Source organism: Mixophyes fleayi, chromosome 2 (assembly GCF_038048845.1).
Source record: "Mixophyes fleayi isolate aMixFle1 chromosome 2, aMixFle1.hap1, whole genome shotgun sequence".
In the NCBI taxonomy this organism is placed as follows: Eukaryota; Metazoa; Chordata; class Amphibia; order Anura; family Limnodynastidae; genus Mixophyes; species Mixophyes fleayi.
In genome coordinates this window covers 317,718,530-317,746,046 of record NC_134403.1, presented here as the reverse complement: position 1 = coordinate 317,746,046, position 27,517 = coordinate 317,718,530, and the positions used below count along the sequence as shown (strand labels likewise).

General features: G+C 40.6%; 1 protein-coding gene across 1 annotated transcript in view; it reads left to right on the top strand.

Moving 5' to 3' along the window:
• The first annotated feature begins 501 nt into the window (after positions 1-501).
• The window catches only part of DPH1 (diphthamide biosynthesis 1), a 163,986-nt gene continuing 136,970 nt past the window's right edge, over positions 502-27,517 (top strand). The window contains exons 1-3 of the mRNA XM_075196689.1: positions 502-661; positions 19,869-20,021; positions 25,554-25,617. Coding sequence (XP_075052790.1) covers positions 544-661; positions 19,869-20,021; positions 25,554-25,617 — 335 coding nt within the window. The 5' untranslated portion in view covers positions 502-543. The remainder of the gene's footprint in view (positions 662-19,868; positions 20,022-25,553; positions 25,618-27,517) is intronic.

The window sequence follows — 27,517 nt, the reverse complement described above, 5'->3', positions numbered from 1 at the left end:
TGTGATTTTATGCAAAATACAACAGGTATGGGCATTTATGCTCCTTAATAAATCAGTCCCACCATTAGCAAATTCTAACAAATTCTCTGAATCAGTGGGTAAGGTAAAGGCACACAGGAGCGCTTGCGCTTTCACAAACGGTCACCAAAGCAGCACACACATACAGATGTGTTGCAACCTGTACATGACTCATTTATTGTAATGCCTTCTTCCTGCGACTTTCCTAAAGGTCATTTACTAACTGCAGAAAACAGCTTTTTAGACTTGTAAAATGATACTGTATTTAAATATTTAACACGATTTAGTCACAAAATAATTCACAAGCTGCATAAAATATAATTATTGACAGCTAAGCCATATAGACAGAAACTTTATATCGAGCAGCACGTCTATGCAACACTGTGACAGGAGCATTACTGTGCTCCCTAATGGGCACACTTCGCGTTATTAGCTTTCCATCGATTATTCTGCGTGCAGCCTTCCTGCCTGGCTCTGGGTTGGACTCATACCGTCTTTTTGGACACACGTGGGTTTACAGCTGCTATGGCGGAACTGACAGGACAGATGGGTTCAGAACCGGGGGCCCATTCAGGTGTAAAGGAGAAGGATGGACCCGTACCCACCTCTGGAGCACTGACACCGGCCGCGGCAATCAAAGCAGGTCAGACTCACATTTCTATCGTCTGTCAGTGTTTTCTCTGTTACATTGTGTGTTGGTTCCACCATAACATATGCGGCCGCCTCGAGAGCAGTTATGACTTATCACCCTCCATCTGCTAATATTGTGCAGCTTTGCCATATGAATAATACTCGGCTCTGACATTCGCAGGTGGCCTACACACAATCCGTAGGAAGACATTGGCGACAACACGGCATATGGTTTCTTAATACTTTGCTGGCTCAGGCAGCGTCTGTGGCATATAAAAAAAAACCAACATTTTTGGTGACATTTATTGAAACCGATGCACTGGCAGTGATGCAAATAAAGACCTGTAACCGCAACCAATCAGACCTTTACTTTCTTTTTCTAAACTGCTTCGAAAATAGCAGTTGCAATCCATTTGCTATGTGCTCCATTCGTGAACCGTACACCAGTATTCATGTCACAGGTTGGTTAAAAGCTACTCATGGCCCCTATTTGTCATTGAGATATAAGCAATTGATGTTAGGTCTCTGCGGTAAATATTTCATTCATTACATAAAATTATACTTCAATAACTATCTAAAAGTATTAAATGTCTAATTATGGCAGAAATGTAGCGACCTGCAGTTGTATTGACAGCTAGTAACATTTCAACTAGAAATGTGCCTGGTTTTCAACTAGAAATGTGCTTGCCTTAATAGGGCCTGAACAATGTGCAGAAGCATGTCCATTTGCGTAGCGTATCTTGTGTTAAATAGTTCTGCACATGCTCAGAAACAGACTTTATGCCAATGAACGCAATTGCATGCAATTCACGTCTGAATACGAATGAATCTTCTCACTGCCTACGACTTGAGAGAAAGAATGGGGGTGGGATGGATAGGACTAATGCAGGCCACGTACAGTAAGGGTGTTATGACGCAGATGCGGCCGATTGAATTCCTGTGTTTCTTGTAAGTACGCTTGGTTTCAGCTGTATCATTGGCACCCACTACAGGTAAGGTGTAAATGCAGACTGATAGCAATGACTGACAGTTTTTGATTTAAAAGTTACATGTATGCGTGCCAATGGCAAGCATCATCATCATCATTTATTTATATAGCGCCAACATATTCCTTAGCGCTTTACAATTGGGGACAAACATAATAAACTAATAAACAAACTGGGTAAAACAGACAAAGAGGTGAGAAGGCCCTGCTTGCAAGCGTACAATCTATGGGACAATGGGAGATTGACACATGAGGTTAAGTCTACATTTTGCCCCAGCCAGACTGCAAAGGTAAAAGTGACTCATAAGCTAAATGATCCCGTCACACAACAATGTTGGTCAGGGGACAGTTGTCTTGTGTGAAATTGTGTAACAGGCTAAAGGTAGTGAGGTTAAGAGGGTGGCTGAGGAATATTATAAGCTTGTCTGAAGAGGTAGGTTTTCAGAGAACGCTTGAAAGTTTGTAGACCAGAGGAGAGTCTTACTGTGCGAGAGAGAGAATTCAATAGAGTGGGTGCAGCCCGAAAAAAGTCCTGTAACCGGGAATGGGAGGATGTAATGAGGGTGAATGAGAGACGCAGATCTTGTGTAGAACGGAGTTGCCGAGTTGGGAGATATTTTGAGACAAGAGAGGAGATGTATGTTGGTGCAGCTTTGTTGATGGCCTTGTAGGTTAGTAAAAGTATTTTATATTGGATTCGGTAGAAAATAGGCAGCCAGTGTAGAGACATACAGAGTGATTCAACAGAGGAATAATGATTTGCAAGGAAAATCAGTCTTGCCGCTGCATGCAAAATAGATTGTAGGGGTTTGTCTGTTTTTGGCAAGACCAGTAAGGAGGAATAGTCAATGCGGGAGATAAGTGCATGAATTCAGGTTTTTGCAGTGTCTTGCGTGAGATATGTGCGAATTCTGGAAATGTTCTTTTAGATGTATGTAGCATGATTTAGATATAGAGTCATATAGCATAGAACTGTATGCAACTAAGATAGACTGCATTGTATGTACAATATGTTTTGCAAGTTTCTTTATGTATTTAATGTAAATGTTTTTTTTGACATAACAAATGTATATGAAAACAAATAGTTCTACAAATGATTATACTGTTAAGAGTTCTTTTATTTAATGTTACAATTTTATTTATGCATTCTGACCTTTTATTTTACATATGCATGTACATATACTGCAGTCTGTGTCTAGGTATGGCATGTACTGTTTAGCCAGAGATTATTTCCACCCATATTATTATTATTATTATTATTATTTATAAGGCGCCACAAAGTATCCGTAGCGCCGTACAAGGACAAACAATGGCACAGTACAAGGTGAAACAGCACAGCACAGTACAAGTAACAGTAAGCACTATAACTCTGGGGGCTCAGGCTCAGCTAACGAGAGGGAGGGGAAAAGTCAATACAGGCAGGTAACTTGGGCCCAAGAGGGTGGGCATGGATGACAGGTTAAGAGCCACTGAGGGGAGCGGAGAGAAGCGAGAGGAGACAGAGGGCAGAGGGACCAAGAGGAGGAGAGCTAAGTAGCTGGAGAGCGCAGATAAAAGTGATGGAAACAGGAGGTAGGAGAGCCCTGCTCACAGGAGCGTACAATCTAAAGGGAGGGGAAGACAGACAGACACATGGATGAGAAGGAGAGAAACGGAGACGGAGTCGAGGAAGGGGGAGAAGGAAAGAAGGGATGAGAGAGAGAGGTAGCCGACCGGTGGGAGGTTAGGCATGAGACTGGAAGGCTTTTAAGAAAAGGTGAGTTTTTAATGTTCGTTTGAAAGAGGACAGATTGGGGGAAGTTCTGTTGGAGCTGGGGATCTTGTTCCAATGGAGGGGAGAGGCGCGGGAGAAGTCTTGGATACGTGCGTGAAAAGAGGTAATCGTAGGGGAAGAGGCGACGATCGCAGTCGGTGGGATGGAGTATGAATAGAGATGTAGGGAGCAGTGGAGTTGGCGAGGGCTTTGTAAGTCAGAGTAAGGAGCTTGAAAAGGATTCTGTAGGGGAAGTGGAGCCAGTGAAGGGCTTGGTAGAGTGGGGAGACAGAGGTGGAACGGCGAGAGAGGAAAATAAGCCTAGCAGTGGTGTTAAGTACATATCGAAGAGGAGCTTCAAGCGTATCTTGAGATACACTTGAATTTGAATACAGTCGGAACTATACCTAAGTGCCATGCTCCTTTCTTTTCTTTTCACTTTTTTTTCTTTTAAAAAACAAAACTTGTGTGCAAGTTGCATCCAGACTTGAATCAGGCCCATAGTGATTAAATTACTCCATAATGACAGATTGAAGTGAAAGGGTAACACTCACCCTATGTCTCACAGGAGAGCGCTTACACTTAAAAAACACTGCATGCAATGCTTTCTGAGCGTAAGGTAGATTTTAGCTTCATACAATCATGCCACCAGCATTGTAGGACAGGAAACTGTAATGTGTGCCATATTCACAGTATATTGCTGGTGGCACATGCGTCTGCTATTCCATTCCTACATAGAACTTTAATGAGATTCCCCTCCTACAAATTGCGAAACACCTTAATTGTAATGCATACACTTGTAAAAGAGAATTAATGGAGGGGCTCAGAACGTTCCCTGTTGAACACTGAACTACATAAAACAAACTAAATCAGAACTATATTAGAGTACTACGCCAAAGGAATTTGGGGGGGGATCATCGCATCAAAGGGCTTGGGGTCAACTCAAGTTAACTTGTACACAGACTAGTCTAGAAAATAAATACACATTGGGGAAGATTACATTTGGGGAAAGGTGCCGCTAATCATCGCCTCTATGTTCAGATGCGCGTACTGACGGCCATTACAGTAAGCGATCACTTCTCGTTTCTCTGCGTACCTCTATGGGACGTGAGGGAAAATGAGCGAAAATTTCTGTAAAAACTCTGACGTGATGTGTCTCCCTGGACTGTTCCGGACACACATTGCATCACCTTGCGCCAAATTGAATCTGCCCCATTGAAGTTATCCCCCCCCCTCCTAACCTATATACCCACTGCAGCTTTACCTGTGTTTTTTAATGCTAGTAAAACCAATGTCAAAAACCTCATTGTAGGCAGTCCTGATGCACTTATCTACAGTAAGTGCAAGCAAAACCCAGAACAAGAGGTGATATAAAAGGTATAAGGTCTTTCCACATTGCATTTTACTTCCAGTACAGGAGGTCTGGTATTGTCTGACCTTTAGTTGTACTATATGAATAGCTTGTGAGAGGGACACCTCTATTTAATCGTATGGTAACCTTGGTGCGAATTCTCATGGGGTCACCAGAGGCATTTTATGTATAGTGAGAATCCTTATTATTCTCAAGCGATTGTAAGCTTGCGAGCAGCGGCCTTCTCACCTCTTTGTCTGTTTTACCCAGTTTGTTTATTAGTTTACTGTGTTTGTCCCCAATTGTAAAGCGCTACGGAATTTGTTGGCGCTATATAAATAAATGATGATGATGAAGTGATCATTTTTGTATCCATAGTGATATAAATGCTTGTCATGTGATTTTCCTCTCTGCTAACATAGCTGTATGGACAGTTTCATACTATTATGGCAGTCTGAGGATACTAAAAAGTAAATAAGTTTATTACATCAGTTGAAGCTTCTATCTAAGTATATGACTATTAGATTCTTATGAACTCATCTGCAGAAAAAGAAAATAAATGCATAAGTACTAGCCTAAACTAGCAACTCTATATCTCAGCCATCCAGCACTTACAGGATGCTTCTAGCAATTGAGTTGTCATAACTACAATCTATAAGAGTAACAACATTGAATCTAATAAACATTTCAAATATGGAGCAAAACTTACCAGTAGGTTACCCTAAACCCAACACATCTTTCCATAGCCAATAAGTGCTTCTTGTAGGTGGCTGTTGTAGTGCTATACAGGAGCCGGGGGCTGTAGATGGTGGATGCCATCAGGGTCCGAAGACTTTGGATGAGGAGGCGGATTGGTAGTATACAGACCCAGGAGGGAAGTACTGGGAGGTGGAGAAGGTACATCTGTTTGTTGTTGAAGGAGCACTCGACTAGTTAAGGTTTTTGGTATGTATGGGGAAGGGAATTTCGCTGTGTTTCGTGGTATTGGTGATAGGAGAGAATGGTGCATACATCAGACATGGAAAATATATGCAGTAATGAATAGTATTGGTAGACGGGTAAGGGGGGTGTGCAGTTGTAGTAGGTCTACATGAACGAGAGCTGAAGAGTATCTTGTACATAGACTACTCTAGAAACAAAATACACATTGGGGCAGATTAAATATATAATTTATATATATAGGGAAAAAAGAGCAAAGATGGCGAATAAATAGTATTAGACAATGGACCACTGAGGATGCCAAACACTGGTGGCAAAACTTTTTTTGTAAAGGTTCTGTCGTGAACAGAGAGAACTTAGTTATTTATAAGGGTTAGCCCATCACAGAATTTTGGGGAATAAGGCCTAAATCATAACTGCAGTGTAAATATGGTATATCAAATGAATCCATTGATAAGTTGAGCTACTAAAGTGTAAAATGTGAAGTCAGAAAGTCTGTGTGTGTATTTGGTGACTCTGCACATCCTATTGTTAGAAGATAGCAGTGTCACCTGTAGCAGCTTCAAAAGGCCCCTGCGGTGAGATATACCCTGGCCTGGTATGGAGTTATGACACCTAAATAGACTTTTAGGAACCGCTCAGAAGGGTGTTTGGCTCAAAGAGACCATGTGTTGACTTGGGCTTAGTATATAGACAAGAATAATTCAGTTTTAAAATATGCCACTTAGGGGGGTATTCAATTGTTAGGGAGACCGCTAAAATACTCGCGTTCCAAAAATATTACCGTTAATACGGTAATATCTCGCTGAATTTCAGCTCGCAGCGCTGAAATCCAGCGAGTAAATTACCGTATTTACGCGCAATATTACCATATTATCGGTAATATTTTTGGAGCGCGAGTATTTTAGCGGTCTCGTTAACAATTGAATACCCCCCTTTAAATCAATAAAAGTAATGATCAACCACATATTCCTCAATAGCAGGGTAGCTCAATTGTCAAATTAAGAATTCTGCCACACAGAGAAGTTGAGGAAATGACTATAAGCACAACTGATACCTAGGGGTAAATGTATCAAGAAGAAAGTTTTCCGGCGGTTTTGAAGAGCCAATCAGATTCTAGCTTTCATTTATTTACTACATTCTACAAAATGATAGCTAGAATCTGATTGGTTGCTATCAGTCAAGCGGAAAAATTACTTTTTTAAACAAGCCGTAAAAGAATATGAACTATTATTTTCAGTATTTTATCCCTGGTAGATGATTTATGACTATATATTCCTGAATGCTTCAAAAATGTCATGCAGTTTTGAAAAATCTAACATTAATAGTACAGTCTGAATGAAATTCTAATTGTAATGTACAGTTAGTACCACACCATACCTGAGAAAAAAATGTTGTAGAACTGTCCCCTGATTTCCTGTGTTGTAAATGGTTTAGGTATTATTTAAAGTGTGACGACACTGAAAAACGATATAATTATTTGCATGATTAATCATTATGATGGCTTCCACAATTTACAGAAATAACTTTTGATTCTTGAAATAGAACTTCTGCTTTAAATCTTCAGACAAAGGCATGTCTATTGCTAACATTTGGCAGCTGATACTCGATACCAACCAATCAGTGATTGGATGTAAGCTCTCACCAGTGGAGCCTCCCATTCCTAGTGTTTTATTTAAGTACTTATGTAATTTGGCATGTTGTAATTTTATTTGTGTTTATGCAGTTGTGTTGTTTGTTCAATCCCCCAATGTATGCTGCTGTGGACCCCTTGTGTTGCCTTATAAATTATCATAATATCACTCCTTTGCTTCTGTAACCAGGAAAACAAACTATGGACTGCAGTGACTGATTTCTTGGGCAGATGTTGCCAATGATGATTTTAAATAAGGCAAAACATGTTTGAGTAGGGTTACCATTTAAATCGGCTATTGGTGCTGCCAAGGTTTATGGTGAAGCTAATCTTGTGATCATTCAGAGCCAACATACTGAAAGCTGGCAGTGTGATGTCACAGGATGTGTCTCAGGAGCACAGTGAGCATGCTTCTGCCAGTACATGGGTCATTCACGCTCTAATTGATACTAAATAATATTTAGAGCTGTCCAGGAGATGGCTAAAATTGTGGTTGTTAAAGGTATGTAAAAGGGTGAACGTCGAGAAAACTATTCAGCTTTAACACACAGCACTGTAAATGTAACATGTTTAGTTGTACCTTATGGTATATGCTCAAATATCTGTTGAATGTACAGTTGTATGTAGATGTTTTTCATTGTGCACCTGTTATCTAGTCACAGGCAGTCTTTATGATAATGCAGTCTATCTATTTGTTAGGAATCAGTGAATCATAAATATTGGTTATGCCTCCTTAATGTTGATTATGAAGTACCTGATCCAGGTGCTTTGACTTAGGAGGACTGGCAAATTTTAGCCCGGGGGGCAAGACTTAGGGCTAGATTTACTAAGCTGCGGGTTTGAAAAAGTGGGCATGTTGCCTGTAGCAACCAATCGGATTCTAGCTGTCATTTTGTAGAGTGCACTAAATAAATGACAGCTGGAATCTGATTGGTTGCTATAGGCAACATCCCCACTTTTTCAAACCCGCAGCTTAATAAATCTAGCCCTTAGCCTGCTTCTGTGCACTGATAAGCTGCATTCTCGTGAATTTGGTTCCGCCCACAATACGTCTACTCCACTGTGTCTATTTGGTAGTGGGTGATCTTATAATGCAGACATTCACCTCTTATTTATTTTTTTTACATTACTGCTCAACAATTAGTTCATATAATCTACAGTAGATAATTCACTGTTACTGATTTTCATTTATTATATTGAAGAGGTCTATCCACTTTCCATAATGTTGCCGTTTAGAGAGAATACGTGTGTTTATCGGGGAAGAAATGCTGCAGACCAGTAGAAATAGGTTTTAATGCTGTCACGTGGCTGCTGTGCTCATATTGTACCTTGGGGACTCTCCGTGTTTTTTAAATATTTTTGGCACATCCCTCCTGAAGACAGCTGTTGCTCTTCCTAATTAAGTTGCAGTTGCTACAAGTAAGCCTCTGTATACAAGGTTTAGTCAGGGTAAAGTATTTAAATGCTGCCTAATTCCCATGCAGACTAAAAAAAAAGTGTTTGCTATTATTTTCTTTCCTGGCGCCTGTTCATCTTCTTGAAATAAAGATACCGGATTCCCTTTAAACACTGTTGTGCTCTGCTTTTTTATTATACAGTGAATGCGTTTTTTTATTGACATGCTTGTCTAATAAAAGAATGCTTGGCAAAATGCACATATCCGTTTGGGCAATCTAGAGGATAGAGCAGAAATTAATTCAAATGGCCTCTTGTACATAGGGGCCATGTCTTATAAGGGATGCTATGATGACATTATTAGACACTGTAGCTTTTCTGTTTCTCCCTATGGATGGAGCCTCCTAAAGTCTCCTAGACCAAATGCTAAGTGCTTGGCCTTTCTTTGTTTACCTCGCCTCTTGGGGGGTGAAAGAAAAGTATTTCAGTTCTATTGACTCCCAGTACCATCTATTGCAAGTACACATGTGCTCTTCTTTCTCCCCATTGCTGCATCTCTGACTCTCTCTGCTATCTCCCAATTTTCCCTGAACTCCAAACCATAATCCACCTAAAACTAAGCTCTGTCTATCATCCCCTGAAGCTGCTACTCATTTAGTTCTGTCAATAGCACCATCTTAAATTCTACTCCAAAGCACACTAACTGAATCACTTTTGACTTTATCCTTTAAATTCCATCTCTCATAAAATCCTGTCTCATGTGGAAACATTGCTTGAATACACCTTCATCTTATCCAAGATACCACTAAATCACAAACCTTCCCACTGATAAGGGTTTGTTCACACTAGGTAAACCTACAGGGCATGTGGGGCATTGTATTTGAAAAAAAATGTAAAATAGAACAAGAAAAATCCACCTTTTATCACCTCAACTGAAATAATTTTATTGTTTGTAGAAATTGTCATGTGATAAAAAGGGGGATTTTCCTTGTTTTTCACATTTTTACAGATTTTTTTGGCTAAAGGCCAGGTCGGTAAATTACACATCCTCATCTTTTAAGTTTCTGGTTATTCTTCACAGACCCATTACCACTTGCCAAGCCCACCGATCACTCAGTTGGGCTCTGGCTCTCCTACCTGTGGCTCCCCTGTCGCTCTTCCTTGGCGTGAGAAGGCCGCAGCTGCCTCTGGATGGCACCATGTTTGAAGTCTGGTTTTCGCATGCACATACTTATCCTTTAAAGAGTCTTTTTTCTGCCTATTGGATACTGCTCTCTAAAGGCCAATCTACTTAAGGTACCTAGTTCATTCATCTTGTGGCAGTTCTTTGAGTCTTTCTATTTGTGAGGTTTTGTCTACACCTGGCTTCTCTACCTACCCTGCGAGTCCAGTCATCCTGCTGCCCAGCCTCCCTGGACTTGGTGTGAATCCTTGTTGCAGAACTTTAAACTTGCCTGTTCCAGCTACAGAGCTTCCCAGCATCACCTGGGAATCGCTGCTGCTAATTCTCACATCACCGTTGATCTAGCCATTAGCCCCAGGAGGATAATATTAAATAATAATTCGTCTGATTACTGTTATGCGCGTGCCCAGCTGTCTCCTAATGCCAGGGCGTGGCGTTTTGCAAAGAGCGTCCCAGATGTTGCCTGAGGACAGCCAGAACAAGGGAGGAGGAAGTGACGTCCTGGCTGTTGCCATGTCAGCTGAGACGCCAGCAGATTAAGTGAGCCGTGACTCGTGACAACCGCACAGAGTTTTTTTTATTATTTTTTGACAAGATTATTATATGAGGAGGACTGTGTTTTGAACTTTCTTGGACTTTGTGTTATTATCGTTCAGAATTGTGTGATAGTGCATTTGCTTGTCAGCTTCACCAATTTCCATCGTTTTCTATTGGGGTTGATGGTCCCCAATCTACAAGTAGGCAGCAATCACTTGAGAGTGCAGAATGTTTGGTTTTTATTATATCCCTTTCAGTATTGTTCCTACTTGTTTTGGGTTGCCTTACTGTACGGGATCTTGTATACCACTTTTCAAAGTATTTGAATATATTTCTTTTGCAGTCAGCATCTTATATACAACATTGTGGTATGTGTTGGAGCTATTATATAGTATATAATTTGAAGTTTACCATGTTTTGTAGTACTCTTCTGTCATGTTTATACTTTTGCACAGTCTCTCTCTACAGATTTTTTCCACCTCTAAGAAACAGCATGGCACACCAGTTAGCAGGGGTGTCTCCCGAGGTCAGAGGGTAGGTGTGCCCCTTGATGTACACTGGGCAGACATTCCAGGTACAAGGGGGCAAAACCAAGCTTTCGTAAATGATGCCCAATGTTTCACTCTCTCTACGCACAGAGATTTCTTCTCTGCACTATTCCTCTAACCATCTGTATACTTTGATAACGTGCCCCGCATAGCATTTTACGTTTGATTCATCATCATCATCATCATCATCATCATTTCTTTATATAGCGCCAGCAGATTCTATAGCGCTTTACAATTGGGAACAAACATTAATAGAACAATACTGGGTAATACATACATACATACATACATACATACATACAGAGAGGTAAGAGGCCCCTACTCGCAAGCTTACAACCTCTGGGACAAAGGGAGTTTGTAACACTAGGGTAAGTACTACATCATATTGCATATTGCTCCAGCTAGAATGCAAAGGTTAAAAAGTATTGAGTCAGTTGTGTGACTGATCACACAGCCATGTTGTTCAGAGGGTTGTTCTCTTGTGTTAACTGTGTAGAGAGTGGTAATAGGGTAACCTATGGAGATTAAGATGCTGGTTGAGGAATATCATAAGCTTGTCTGAAGTGGGGTTTCACATAACACTTGAAGGTTTGAAGACTAGAGGAACGTCTTATTGTGCAAGGAAGGGAATACCACACAGCTGTATTTTGTTTGGGAAGTCCAGACAAAATAGAGCTGTGTGGTCAGTCAGAAACACTTGACAAAAACACACCCGTATGCAAGTATGGCATCTATTATCTAGAAACACGTTATCCAGAAATTTAAAAAAACACAAAGTAAGGAAGACAAATTATTGTTGTTCATTTAAGGTTACTCTCACCAGGCATAATATTGACACAGTTGATCCTACCACATTCTCCTCCTGCCTGGGCTCGTTCCTCTCACCATCACCACTCTTTCTTGCCTCAATGAGGCTGTATCCTTTTACAATCACACTCTTTCCACTGTACTTGACTCGGCTGTCACCATAAAGCTTCATCGGTCCCCACCTCAATCGTGGCACTCAAAACTTACCCGCTATCTTCAAGAATGCTCCCGCAGTGCAGAACGGCTCTGGAGAAAGTCACACACTCATGCTGACTTTCTCCACTTCAAGTTCATGCTTGCGTCTTACGTTTCGGCCCTATCGCTCTCTAAACAATCCTTTTTTTTAAGGGCTCTCATTTCTTCCCTCCAACCCCTGCCGGTTTTTCCCACCTTCAACTCCCTCCTCTCCCCTCCCCCTCTCCCACTCCCACTCCCCCCCACGCTCTCTGCTGTCGACTTTGCTACCCACTTCACCTCCAAGATTGAGTGAATATGTCATGATATCTCCCAGCAGTCCCTTCTTACCCCACCCTCTCCCACTCTGTTCCCCGTCACACTCTCCTCTCCTTTCTCCCCTCCACACTTGCTAGCTCACCCTCCTTCTCTTTCTTCACTCCGGTATCTGCAGATGAAGTCCATACCCTTCTCTCTTCCTCATCCCCTCCACTTGCCCACAGGACCCAATCCCCTCCCACCTCCTCCGCTCCCACTCTCTTGAGGCCTGCTCCCACCTTGCCCACCTCCTCAACCTATCCCTCTCCTCTGGAATCTACCCTCCTCTTTTAAACGTGCTCTTGTCTCTCCCATACTCAAAAAACCATCCCTTGATCCAGCGTCTCTCTCTCATTACCTCCCTATTTCGCTTCTTCCTTTTGCCTCCAAACTCCTTGAAAGGGTTGTCTACAAACGTCTCATCGCCTTTTTCTTTTCTCACTCACACCTTGACCCACTCCAATCCAGTTTTCGCCCCCTCCACTCCACCGAAACTGCCCTCACTAATGTCACTAATGACCTTCTTCTTGCTAAATCCAAAAGATATTACTCCCTTCTTATCCTCCTTGACCTCTCTGCTACCTTCTATACCGTTGACCACGCACTCCTTTTGCAAACTCTCTAATCTACAGGCCTCTGTAACATCGTCCTCTCCTTGTTTTCCTCTTACCTCACCAACCGCTCCTTCTCAGTCTCTAACATGACTACATCCCCCCCCTCTTCCATTACATGTTGACGTTCCCCAAGGTTCCGTTCTTGGCTCCTTGCTTTCCTCTACACCTCCTCCCTTGGTGTCCTCATCCACTCCTTTGCCCTCCAGTACCACCTCTATGCTGATGATACCCAAATTCATCTTTCATCCCCTGACCTCTCCCCTTCCCTTCTGTCTCGTGTCTCCTGCTGTCTCTTGGCTATCTCATCTTAGATGTCCCGACGCTGCCTTAAATTCAATCCTCTCTCTCTATTACTGTTAATAACACTACCCTCGTTTCTGTCCCTCAAGTCCAACACTTGATTCCACCCTCTCCATCAAACCTCACATTCTGTCCCTCTCAAAATCCTGCTACTTCAACCTTCGGAATATATCCAAGATACGCCCCTTTCTCACCACGGAAGCCACGAAAACCCTTGTTCACTTGCTTGTAATCTCTCATCTTCACTACTGTAACCTTCTTCTCTCTGGCCTACCTGATTCTCACATTGACCCTCTTAAATCTATACTCAATGCCGCCTCATTTTTCTCTGCTGTCTCCCTCCAACTGTCACTACAGTGGCTCCCCATGGCCTACAGAATTAAATTTAAACTCCTCACCCTCACCTTTAAAGCTCTTAATCAATCCTCCCCTCCATACATTTCCAATCTCATCTCTACCTACACTCCTAGCCACCCCCTCCACTCTGCCTGTGACCGCCGCCTCACTACTTCACTGATCACCTCTTCCCACTCCCGTCTCCAGGACTTTGCAAGGGCTGCTCCCAGGCTGTGGAACGATCTTCCACGTTCCATTAGGTTAGCATCTACTCTCAAAGGCTTCAAGCGTGTTTTTAAGACTCATTTCTTTATTCAAGTCTCAGTCCTCCTCATAACTCTCTTGTCCCCGCTCTCTTCCCCAGTTAGTACCACCCTATTTGTGTCTCCCCCTTTCCTTTAGGTTATAAGTTCCCATGAGCAGGGCCCTCTTTCCTTGTGTGCTCTCTCTACTATTCCCTCTGTACCTCTTGGCCTGCTTCCCTAGCCCTGTTTTCTTATCTTTCGGCCTACTTCTCGCTGATTTCTACCATCACTTTCACTCACTGTCCAAGAAATAATTTGATTTGCATTACCACATTACCTGTGTATGTGTGTGTGTGTATATATGTGTGTATATATATATATATATATATATATATATATATATATATATATATAATTGATATTGTTCTTTCTGTATTATGTTGTGTCATGGGTCACTGTTTTCTGTATATGTCATGTACGGCACTGCGGACCCTTTGTGTCACCTTATAAAGTAGAGATAATAATAATAGATATAATTTACCTAGTGCCTCCTCCTGCAATCACTGTGACCAGCACTGCTAAACCATTCAAATGGGGGGGGGGGGGGGGTAATACTGAGGGTGGTGTGGGGAAAGACAGTGGTCATGTTTAAATCTCAAATTTGACTGTGTATAATTTAGTCATGGTGCTCCAAATTACTAGAAATAAAAGAAGCTTTTTGGAAACCCCAGAGTGCCAAACATTCAGATTAACAGTGCCCGAACCTGTGCCACTTATGGCTGATTCATAGCTGAACATATCAACTAGCGGCATTTGTATGACTGACCTTGTTCTATAGTCAGCATGCCCTCTATGCTTCTTCCTTGTATTGTTGTTATTATTTGTTCATTCTATTTACAAACTATACAGTATTGCTGGATATTATGCCGTTCTATAAATAACACATAACATTAATATACCGGACAACCAGCGCTTCTGGTTTTATTATACTGTTTTATTATTTTATCAGCCTTTGCATAATATTTGCTTTATTATATTTAGGGAGAAACACAATGATTTGCATAGGCATATTCAATTTAATCTGTTTATCCGGTTTTTAGCTCTGTATTAGATCTTAAATGAGCGGTATTTCTCACCCTGTAGGTAGCCATGCTGACAAGTCCTGGTTACCATGTCACCATGGTGGCTTAGAGCCCTTAGAGCTTAGCGCACCCATCCTACTTGAACATGTCCTCTGTGCTTCTTTGTTCCCCTCTGCACTGAATGGCTGAATGACAGACCACTCGCCAGTGCATATGCCAGAAACCATTAGACTTGGTGAACTTCGGCTATAGCTATTTGCACCAGCGATGTTACAATGTGTGACACCTGGAAGTGATTCAACAGTAGGGGCCAGATGTATGCAGAAGACTGCATAAGACTTTCCCTATTAGGAAAAGTGATTCTCCAGCTACAGGTACAAAGAGCGTGTACATCAAAAATTTTTGTAAAAATGAAGAGTAGTGCCATTAACCACCGCTGATGGGTACAATTTCAGGTGACTGGAGAAGGCAAATGTAGTTGTACACAACAAGGCAGTAGTGAGGAGTATGATAATTATAGACATGCAAGTCTCAAAATAGTAGTGTATAGTGGAGATAGCAGAATGGATAAAGGACAGGAGACAGAGTGGCGTAATCAATTTTGTAAGCTCCGATGAACAACTGGCAAACAGAGGAGCAACTCAGTGATCAGTTCTGGGATCTGGTTTGTTTTTGGTGTGTTAGTGATGTCCCCTGTGGTCTACAAGGAAAGTTATGTATTTTTGTAGATGATACAAAGATTTGTAACAGTGTTAATAGCCCAGAAAGTGAAAATCAAATTTGTATGACTCTGTGAAAAGAGGAAGGCACTAAAATGAAGAATCTTAAATTTGATTAATATAAATGTAGAGTAAGACACATTGGACACCAAAATCTGAAAGCAGAATACAAAATAAATAGGTCTGTAATGTCAACAACAGAGGAAAAGGACCTTTTGAGTTATAGTTTAAGGTGATATGAAGATAGACAAGCAGTGGTAAGAGCCAGCAGTATACTTTGTTATATAGGAAAATATTAGCAGGAAGAGATGGTTATAGTGCCACTTTATAGGTCACCGGTAAGACCACACATCAAGTATTGTGTACAGTTCTGGAGGCCCTATTTCCAAAAATACATTAATGGAGGAATTCAGTTGGTCACGTTACTGCCGAAACTAACGCGGCCTGCGCACTTTTACCGATAATGTGGTAAGTTTAACGCATCTTTCTGCTCGCTGCTCACTGAACAGTGTTAAATATTGCCGTGGTAACGGTAATAATGCGCACTATTACCGTAGTAACGGTAATAATGCACAGGCGGGAGTATCGCAGCCAATTGAATCCTTCCCTAATCAAATAGGGAAAATCAAGTCAATGTCTACTGAATGGTGCATGAGGAGAGAATGGACAGAGGTAATATGAGCGAGACATTCAAATATAGCAAAAGTAAGCAATAGCGTTCCAGAATGAGTTTTTTTTTTTTTTGTTTTTTTTTTTTAATAAGAGGATTTCTAGAACTAGGGGGCATACTTGGGAATTGTGGAGAGAAGAAAACTTGAAAAGTAAAATAAACCAATATCTTTTCTACAGAACTGGTGATAGATCCATGAATAGTCTCCAAGCAGTTGTGGGAACTCATATAGGTAAAGAATTCTAGATTGCATGAGGCAAATGTATTGTTATTGTTAAGACTTGTGTTTACTAGCCATAATTAAAGATAAAATTTGAACATAGGTGCACTTTTTTTGTATGCAGATATGAGCAGCACAGTTGCAATCAAATGTGTACATCTATATCCCATTCAATCTGTTTATACTGATGTACCGAAAATCCTGAGTTACTTTGTAAATCCTTTCCCATTATAATGAGAATTCTTATATTTATCCAGTCTATGTGGAGGCAGTTACTCGTCAAAACTATAGCTGTAGTGAATCCAGGATTAGATTCAGGATTCGCCTAACTTTAAGTTGTTTTTTGTTTTTTTTTTGTTTTTTTTGCATGCTTCAAGTTCTATCAGATCCTAATCTGTCCAACCGAATCAAGATCCTGTTATTTTAGTGTGCATCAGTTATTGCTGCCCAGAGCTTGCAATAAATATGTTTTATAAGTTAGGTACATCCTGCTTTTATTATCTTTTTGTTTAATGGTGGGCAGAATATTATTTTTACGCTGGATTAAGTACTACCCTAATCAGAACACGGATTACAGTGACCCAATATGTAAATTGGAGACATTTGACTTTTTCTCTCTAACTGTTTGCGAGATGCACTCTGTTAAAGAATGTATCTAACACCTTTTGTACCGCTTTTCCATCTTTCCATCCATGGACCTGGGTGTATGTGGTCCTCTGACCACCTGGTCACTACAGTTGTGACATATTTTTGAAATCAGCGGACTGGATTAAGCTATTTTTGCTTCTCTGAGAGTGGGTGTAGACAGGGGAGTGCATATAAACTGCACCATGACAATGGACAGTCTGCTGGAAAGGTGAGTGCTGCTGAGGGTATTGAATAAATATTTAGACATATTATATGTCTATTGTCACAGATTAATTATGTCAAAATAAAAACTGAGGGTGTCTTTAACGCTCTTTTATTAATACCATGTACTGTGTGGGGTGAATGACACAAATGGAAACGTTGTATAATTGGAAAATGAGAGGTCTCAACATAAAGAAGAATAGAAGAAATTCAGTTGGCTAATTTCACATTCTGCTTGCTGCCGGATTGTAGATAGCATCAGTCATATTCCCAAAGCTTGTTGCAAATAATTATGTGCAAATATCAATGCAAATTGTGACACAGGAAACACGGTCACCTGTAGAGACATTTGGAATAACAATGTTCCCATGGGACTGCTTAATCGCAACATGGGGCCTCATCTTGGATTCAAACTGCCCAGGCCTGTAGGAAGTGCGCCAGTGCTATATGCACAGTACTTTAGTGAACAAAGCATCCCTAAATAAGGTGTTCAACAAACTCCTCATTAGGGCGAATTTGCAATACCGGTGCTACTTTAATGTATGATGTCTTTTTATATCTGCCTAATCATCATGGTAAACACAGTTGTCAGAAGTGCCAAAAACACATGGGCACAGTCATAACTTGTTTTCACTGTGGACAGTGGATCAGTTTGGTATCTGGACGTTTTCTTTAACCTGTCTTCATGTGCATGTTGTGAAAGCCTGCGGCTTATGAGGAAACGCCTTGGTTCAATGGCTGTATGATTTTTCTTATTATTTTGTTTTATGTGGTAAAGGATTTGGGCATGTGATACAACTGGTAATAATGGCTGGTGTCTTGTAGTATTCAAATAACTATAATTGGATTGTGTAATAAGTTTAGGCCTTTATTAAATTATTAAAAAAACCTAACCAGCAATAGGTGCAACAAGATGGAAGTTGAAGTCTCAGCACATGATGGGGATCTCCTGGTCAGTGTTTCCTCATTTTAAATATTTCACATTTTTCCAATACTCCATGTACCCAATCGGTAGAAACTAAATTACTGAAAAGTGCAAATCTGTAATGGAACCATGCATACTTTTAGATGGACGAAGCTTATAAGCAGATACAGAGACCGTTCCAAGGACTGGGAGGTTGCCAAGCGCTTGACATTCAAACTTGTATATTTGTGTCTGCGTTTGTGCATTTCGTAAATGAGCCTTAGGAAGTGTAATTTTGATGTCTGTATATTCAATTGTAACTGACGTTTTTTTTAATGCTTAATATTGCCCATTTTGTGAATTCTGTCCGTTGTTTTATGGGTAAGCTCTCATCATTAGTTAAGGCCATGCTTCCCTCAAACTTTACAACTGCTGCTGGTTGGTCCACCTGTGCTCAGGTGATTTTGAGAACCACAGGTGAAGGGAAAGGATTTGTAAGGAGACTGAAATGAAATTACTAGTGATGTTTGTAAAACAAACCGAAAGAAACCTCTCTTCTCATAGTCATTCTGTGGAACTCATTACAGCTGGCTTTTGTGTGAGGAAATTGTAATACATTAATGGTGCTAAGAGGATTAACCATATTCTTGGAAGGTAAGTACGTAAATGGATGTTTAGCAAGGCGGACAGAAACCGCTCACTGAGTCTAAAAGTGTTTGAAGAACTTGCAGGTAATTTCTAAGTAGCTCTGGGTTTTAGTTTTGCCAGTTGAAATGAACCCCCACCCTCCACCCACATTTCCCAGTAGTAGTGAAGGGGTTAATTTAATTAGGATTTTGAGCTTTTAATTGGAGCTTAGCGAATCCCATCTGACAGCTGTCTATCCCCCCTCCCAACTAAATTCATTTGTTTAAATTCATTTTGTACAATAGTGAAATTAATTATGCAGATTTCCTTTTGGAGGTAATGTTGTTTTGCAGCTCCAATATTAGTTTGTTGCAATTGTGCTCTGGGGGTCTCTGCATATTGTCTGTGATATTATCAGGCATTGGGCCTCTCTCATTTCAGGTTATTGACAGTTTCTGAGACGAGATGAACATAATTATTAAGCATTTGTTGTGTAAGGGAGGAGGCCCGCAACACGAAGGAAAAAAAACCCCAAACAAACTAGACAATCTCCTCATATTGTGTTGGTCTATATCCCTCCTCTTTTCATATCTAATTGTTGTCCCATGTGAGTGATGTTATTTATTTTTCTTTATTACTGAATGGATTGTTCAGGGTATTTTTTTTTAGATACTGACATTTAAATTGCAATTCTTGCAGATATTGTTCCTTTTCAAGTTGGCTGGGAATGAATAAATTCACTGGTTAGTGGGTGGTTGTGTGGCTGTGATATTGATATTACTTATCTGTGCAATTATCTTTAGGCCATTGAAATTGATATAAAACCTGCAGCTGATGCTATCGCACGTCAACCTTCTGGTTACAACTGCACAAAATTGTGGTCATTAGTTTCACTTCCAGATTTGCAATCAATGGGAAAAATGTATTGACATAAAATATATATCTGATTAAAGCCGGACTGATGATTTTTTATTGTGTCTTCACTTACAATCCACTGATTAATTGAACATCCATATATACTGTCTCTGCAGGTCGCACCCCTGTCCGTCGTGTTGCTAACCAAATCCCTGATGACATCTCTAAGAATCCTTTACTCTTAGAAGCCATATCTGTTCTGCCTCAAAACTACAACTTTGAAATTCCCAAGACTATCTGGAGGATTCAACAGGCTTCTGCCAAAAGGGGTATGGCTGCTTAATTCAAGCCTCCATCATTCTCTTTAGAAATGTTATTTTTCTGTTATTCACTTCTGAGAGAGAACACATTTCATAGATGGAGACCTTATGGATTATGGTTTACTGTTATACTCATCTTTAAAGATAATCCAAAAAAGGGGAAAATATTTGCAACTCTGCACTTGTAAACCATTATTCTGTGTGCCTTTTAATATTTCTTGCAAACATTACTGGTATTTTGTGGAGTTTACATTAAATGCTAAGTTTTATGGTCCTCTGCTATTTCTATGAACTACTATGGCTCACATTATTAAAATAGGCAGAAGTGTTATCAATGCCCATCTCCTGTGTACTTCCAAGTGCACGGACAACACTGCCGACTGTTTAATTCCGGGGAGCATTACTATTATACAGAAAAGGCTTTGGGGGACCTAGTGAATGGAGTATCAAAGTTAAGTAAAATATAAGCTTTGGGCTACATCCAGAAAAGTTTCTCCTTTCAATCTCCATGGCAGCCATTACAATGGGTAAGTTACCATCTAGTTTAGGTCGAAACAAGTTAATAAAAAAACGCCCCAGGCAGCTCCTTCTCTTCCCCTATGTCTTTTCCTGTTTCTAGCTAGTTAGGTCATGTAGTGTTTGTTGTTTTCTGTAGAGTAGGTGCTTACCTACTTGTGGTCCCAGTGGCATACCATCCGTGTTGTAAGCTGTGGACTGGGCTGGCCACCTGGGGAACACCAGTCTGCTGCCTCCGGGAGCAGATCTGGTGTAATAATTCAAATTTTGCGCCAGTTCAGTCTTCGGTGCTGTGTGCTGCGTCATAGATCGTGGGGCGCCAGAATGGGGGACCAGGCAAAGGGACGACTTGGAACTGCTCTTAGTCCTTTCCTCCGGGACAAGGGATATTAATCACCTTCATTGTGTGTATCATTGTGGGTGCACAGCATTGGGTATCTGCAGTGCAATTGAGCCCGAGTCCAATCCCAAACAGCTCCCAAAGTTAGGGGTGTTTTGTCGCTCATGTATTTCACTATATTTAGTTAGCTATTCGCAATACCCTCAATACTGTCAGTACTCTTGTAGAGCCAGTGAAAGGGAAGAAGGAGAGCAACGTACAACAGCATAGACTTTGTGAAGTTTGAAATAACTCAAAAAGATTGTTTTCGTTCAGTGATAAAGGCACAGAAGTGGAGTTTGGTTCAAAAGTAGACACACCTGTAGCTAGTTAGTCGACCAGAACAACTATCCCTCGTTAGGAAAAGGCTTTGTTTCATCTGGAACCACATTGAAGTCAGGCGTGGCTATGGACTCAGTGGTCAGGGCGCATAGATTGTGGGGAGAGAGACTTTATACAAATGTCTGAAGAGAAATTGAGCAGACAATACATGTTGAAAAGTATTGAGGTTATGCAGAGTGGCATAGAATGTTTGTGTGAAGCATCTTTGGACACAATTTTTTTTTTTACAGCAAGGTCAATGGCATCGTCGGCAATGGCTAGGAAAGGTCTCTGGTTGCTCCCTTGAGCTGCAGATGCTCAGTCCCATTTGAAGGGTTCCTGCTCTTTGTAATGCACCATATTACAGAAGTCATCTAGGGGTAGATGTAACTGCTTGCCCACAGTTTAGGCCTTTAAAAAATTATTTAAAAAAACAAAAATGCCTGTTTCAACAATTGGTGCAACAAAAGATGGCAGTCTCTGCGTATGATGTGGCTCCACTACTCACTTTTACCTAAATTTGATATATTTCACATTTTCTCAAAACTCTGTGTGCTCAATAACAGAAATCAAAGGTTATTTACTAAATTACATAAATGTTCAAATCTGTACTGGAACCATGCATACTTTTAGATGGATCCACAAGAACATAAAAGTAGATTGATTTTCCGGTGGCAGCTCCAAAGACTGAAAAGTGGGCATGCATCAGACAGCCTAGTCACTGGATTTGTGCCTGCATTTTTGCGGTTTGTAAATGAGCCTTGTAATTTAGAAATATATCGATTCAAATTTACCTCCAAAGTTTGTAGAGTGCCTAAAATAGGCTATTTCATGAAATTAAGTCTGTTGTGTATGGCTAAGTCCTCATCATGTCATCAGAGTTAATTCCATGCATTTTCTGTAGTTTTATCGCAGGAAATTCTTGCCTGGCAAAATCCCAAATTTTACCGTAGTGCTAGTTATTTTGATGGTGGAATTATCAAGCAGGGGGTCATGATATAGCCCTATTTGGACTACATCCTTGTGGTGTGGAGTTCGGATCACATTGTGAGCTTCAGTATAGCTCAAATCATGGCCTTTCTAGAAGATCATGGCTGGATTATAGCAGGACAAAGTCATTTCAGGAACATGACAGGGAATTTTTGGGAATGTTTTCTTACACCACAGTGATTATTCGCTGGGCAAGGTGGCACAAGCAGAGTTTCAATTGGAACTACTAACTCAGTGAAATCACAAGCAGATTTCCCTGAATTATACCGTTACACTGTCAATAACCACCAAGAAATCTCAGCTAGTGGCAAAGTTTAAAAATTAAAAGCATGAGGAGTGTCAGCTTTAGAACCAGACAGGATGATACAATGTACTCCAGCATTGCAGGCTGTGGAGCCCACCTTCTAGAACAGATGGCACAGGGGACACGAGAAACGACAAATGACTTCCCATAAAGGTCTTGAAATGAGAGCAGTGTGGAAGGCAATTGAGCACTTTCATCTTCAACTAAATGGAAATATCTCATAATATTCTCGGTCAACAAGATGATTGTGGCCTTCATAAATCTCCAAGGAGGTACCAGACTTAGAACCATGATGACAGAAGTAACGAAAATCATGTCCTGAGCAAAAACAAATCTGAAGTAGCTCTCAGCGTTGCACGTAGCAGACAAACAGAACACAATAGCTGTTTACCGCAGTCAGAAACAAGTTCATCCAGGGGAATCGGCTTACTTCAGGATGGACGTATCAAGAGTTTTGCCTAATCTACACCCAAGGTACAAGTGCTGGCACTCAGTATCTTATATGCCAAGTTAGCTTCAGAAGAATTAATTATACATGAAGAGGATCCTTTCCTCTATTAGGTCTTTTGTGGTTCCATTGGATCTCAATTTGGCGCTCTAAACTCTGATGTCTGATTCTTTTGAACTACGACAACACGTTCTTCTGAGGTGGATGACGCTGCAGGTGGTGTTCCTAGTGGCGATTACTTCTACTTGCAGAGTATTCAAATTACAAGCAGTTGGTGCAAGGAACCCTTTCTGAATATCTATGCAGATAAGGAGGTGGAGCCAATCCAGCGTTTCTGCCAAACGAATGTACATTCCACATTTATCAGGAAGTTCTATTATCACTCTTTGTATCACCCCTTGGTTAGAGCAGTTTCCACATATTTATCCAGGACAGAAGGATTTAAAAGCAACTTTTCAAGATTCCTACAGTAGCTAGGAAATGGTGTACCACTTCTAAACAACCCATTTTCAGATGGATCAGATAATTAATTGTACAGGCATACAAGAGAAATGGGCATAATGTGCCAGAGAGTCTGACGACCCACTCAACACAAGTGATAGCAACATCTTGTGCATGAAAGGCTCAGTGTTCAGTGACAAAGCTTAGCAAAGCAGCTTTATGGACGTCTAGCTATACCTTCACTAATTATTATCATCTGGATGTCTTTCCTCTATTGACTCTCAGCTTGGGAGTCATGTTCTCCACTCAGCCATTGAATAATTATTTGACTATCCCACATATGTGGCTGATTTGTTCTCTGTAGCCCTCCCTACTGCATTGCTTGGTACATCCATTGTAATGGCTACCATGGAGGATTGAAGAGGAAAAATTCTAATTATAGTTACTGTAATTTCTTTTGCTCTAAATATTCCGTGGCAGCCCACATTCCCACCCATGTATGAAATGTTTATGTTTATCAGAGAAAGATTGGGAAGTTACTCAGAGACGTAAGGGAAGAGGAGGAGCTGCCTTCTATACTGGTTGTAGCTGTTTCTAATTAACCAGTCTTACCTAAACTAGAAGGGAACTTATCATTGTAATGACTGTCATGGAGTATTTTGAGGAGAATGAATTAATGGTAACTAATTTGCATTTTTTGAGTGTATCTCAAGCACTTTGACACTATGTTGGGATTCTTTGTAAAAGGAAAAATGCTCACACAGAACATTAAGTTACTTCACTTTCATGTTCCTGAACGTGGCATTAGTTTATCTTGATGTCACCTAAATGTTCCACTGAATCACCACTTACCCCCAAAACTGAAATTTTCACTTATGGACCATGAAGGGCAAACATCATTCAGTGATAACCTGACATTCCACTGCAGCTCTGTTGAAAAGTGAATAATAGCCTCCTGACTCCATTAAAGACAGCTGAAGGTCCTCCAACATCTTTAGAGCAGTGTACTGATGGGATCAGCCACTGCACATACATCCACCAATTTACACAGTGCCTTTCTGCAGAGCTGCAAGTCACAGACTCCCTGTCTAGTTAGAGAAGCACCTTCCTCCTATCTTGGCAGCCTGCTACAGATGAGAGAGAGCACATGATGGGCATATTTATTATTTCCAGTATATTATTCAGCTCTGTATTATACAGCCTTGCTTGGCCAAGGTGAATGGGGGATGAGTGTGTGTGTGAATATTTAAACATATATAACCCTAAAATATTTGAAGAACGCTTTATTTTCTTCTAATAAACAGTATGGGTTCTGTGTTTATAATGGGACAGAATAGAGATCATGTTACGTTCTATTGTTACAACCATTACCAGGTCCATGCTATAGTTTTTTTGTGGAAACAACATTGTAAAGAACCGTTGGATGTGCATTGTATAGTACAGTATAGCAATCATTTGCGAACGTTCTGTTCAGAATCTTGAGTTTTGATTCAATCATTCTGATAGGACAATTTCTCCCCCCTGCAATACAGCGTATATGGACAGTAATGCCAGTGTCTGTTCTCACTCTTTGATTACATGAAAGCTCATTTGGTCCACTTGCCTCTGAATGTCCTGTGTCCGTTTCCTCTTCCCCTCTAATTATTTCCTCTCCCGCATCTCTTCTCTGTTGGTCTCAGATGCAGCGTTATATTTATCTATACAATAATCTGTTCTTTATTTGCTTTCCTCAGCCGCCTGTCTCTCTGTTCAGTCTGCTTTTTCTTTTCTTTTTCTTTTTTTTTAAATTGTTTGTATTTCTAAATATTATCTCTCCCGTTCTTGCTTAGATGTTTTTCATCCTTTATTTGTCTTCCTCACGTACATTACATCTCCCACGCCAGCTATATGTTTTCTCAAGTGCCTGTCTATTGTATGTGCTCAAGTTCTCCAAATGTCACATTTGCATGCGTTCTCTCGAACTCCAATACTGTTATTTAGACTCGCTGTTTTTCGGATGTTTTATTGAACAGATGTTTTGTTTTCCCCTTTTGTGTGTGTGTGTGTGTTTGTGATGTTAGTTCAGGGGGAGACTGTAGCATACATCTGATTTTGAGATGTTTCAGTATTAGTCACCTATTGCTCACAGATTTTCCCTTTCAGTTGCTCTGCAGATGCCAGAAGGGCTCCTGATGTTTGCCTGCGCTATTGCTGATATCATAGAAAGGTGAGGAGTGGGAACTTGGACAATTATTTATTGTTTTATTCACGTAAACTCTTTTCTGTTACATATGTCTATACACACGCATACTAATTTGTATTGTAACTACCAGTATAATACTGAGAGGTCTTGCGCCTGCTTGTGGGTGTTAATGCACCAGTGTCCTGTGCTATTGTGGCATGTTTATTGTCTATAGTTCATCTACGTGTGCTGTGCTTATGTAACATCTCTCAGTCAATCATGCTATTAGCTCAATTCCCTTTAAACTGCTGCAATGTGCTGAATAGCAGTGAAAATTAAAAAGTCTTATGAGGTCATCCTGAAAGTTTGTTGTGTAGGATTGAGTGAAATTATTATGATCTATCCTCCTTGCTGGCCTGTTAGCAGAATCCTTCTTTGGGACCGTTCATAAGGGGGCTAATACAGTAACCAGTGATTGCAGCATGTGTTTGGTTATATGTTGGCTGTTCTGAAAACATTTTACTGTGTTGGTGACGGGTCCACTTTAAAGGGCAATTCATGGAGCCTCCCACAGACAGAAATGTCTAAATATGTTTAAGCTTCTTTCAATTTAAACTTGTTTCCATTTTCCACTACTGCTCTGTGTGTTCTGTGTCCCCATGATCCTAAAGGCTACTTAATTTTCCCTGTGGTTTCCCTTTGTGCACGTTCTATTTGAAACACACTTGTTTGTATAAACGAGCCATGAATTGGAAAATGTTCAAGTAAGGCACAAGTTATTGGTCACATGCTTTTTTTTATCATAATTAATTATTATTTATTTAGGGGGAACGTAATACCACTGACTCAATCAGCCCTCATTGTTTAGTTAACTTTTTCCAAAACACTAACATCTTGGCTAAGGCTGGATGCACATCACAGTGTTTTCAGCTCGGTATTGGATCAGTTAAACGTTCGCCCCAATGTTGCAAATAGTGTGTTAGTGTGTATGCTCCAGCGATGAATGAGGATCGTGCCAAACAAAGCACAGATCATTGTTTGATTTGATTGTTCAGCATAACATAAAATCTCGTCTGCTATGGAACAACATCCTTCCAATCCTGCAGTGTGTGTGCACTCACGATCAGGATCTCCAGAGAGTTTACAGAGCCATGATCTTTTCAGCCGACGGTCATGACATTTGAAGAGCACAGACCTAAGGGTAAATCTTTTAAAACATGTATAGTGTGTACACATGAATTGGCATGATGATTGGGACTTTTTTTTCTTTTTTCTTCTTCAGTTGGGGTACAATCGTTGTAGATAGCATATTGGTTGGAAAACTCTGTAGTGTGAACGCAGCCTATGTAAATGGGTGCAACTTTTATTTAGTTCCTTGTTGGGTATAAGGTTCTATTTAATCCCCCAATGACAAATGTACAATATGTTGCAAAAAGTCGCATCATATGGTTTTTTAAAAAATACATATTTTATTGAATATCCAAGAGACATACATTAAGAAATAACCATATTTCTTATGAATATAAAACATATAATAAGAAAAATATAAGTGGTCATTGGAGTGTGATAGACACCCTGCAAGACAGTGGTGAAAAAAATGTGAACTCGTGGTGCTGGAAGCAAACACTTGTCAAAGGTCTAACAGTATTGGTCCAAAGTGATCGTCCTGGCTAAGGCTCTGTTCAAGGAGGTCCATGATCTAAACACCTTGGTTCACTTGTTCACTTTCTGTTAAGTTTGCTCCTGCCCTGCTTTGTCCATGCTGGCAATATTCTCTTTCAGTCTGTTTCAGTGGCCTCCAGATGGCACAAGGCATGAAAGGGAAGTCTGAACACGCTCTCATGGCAGCAGCTAGTCTTGGATAGGCTGGACTTGTTACATAGAAGGTTTAACATTGGCTCCTCGGGACAGAGATGACAAGCTTAGTTCAGTCTTAGGTCCCTGG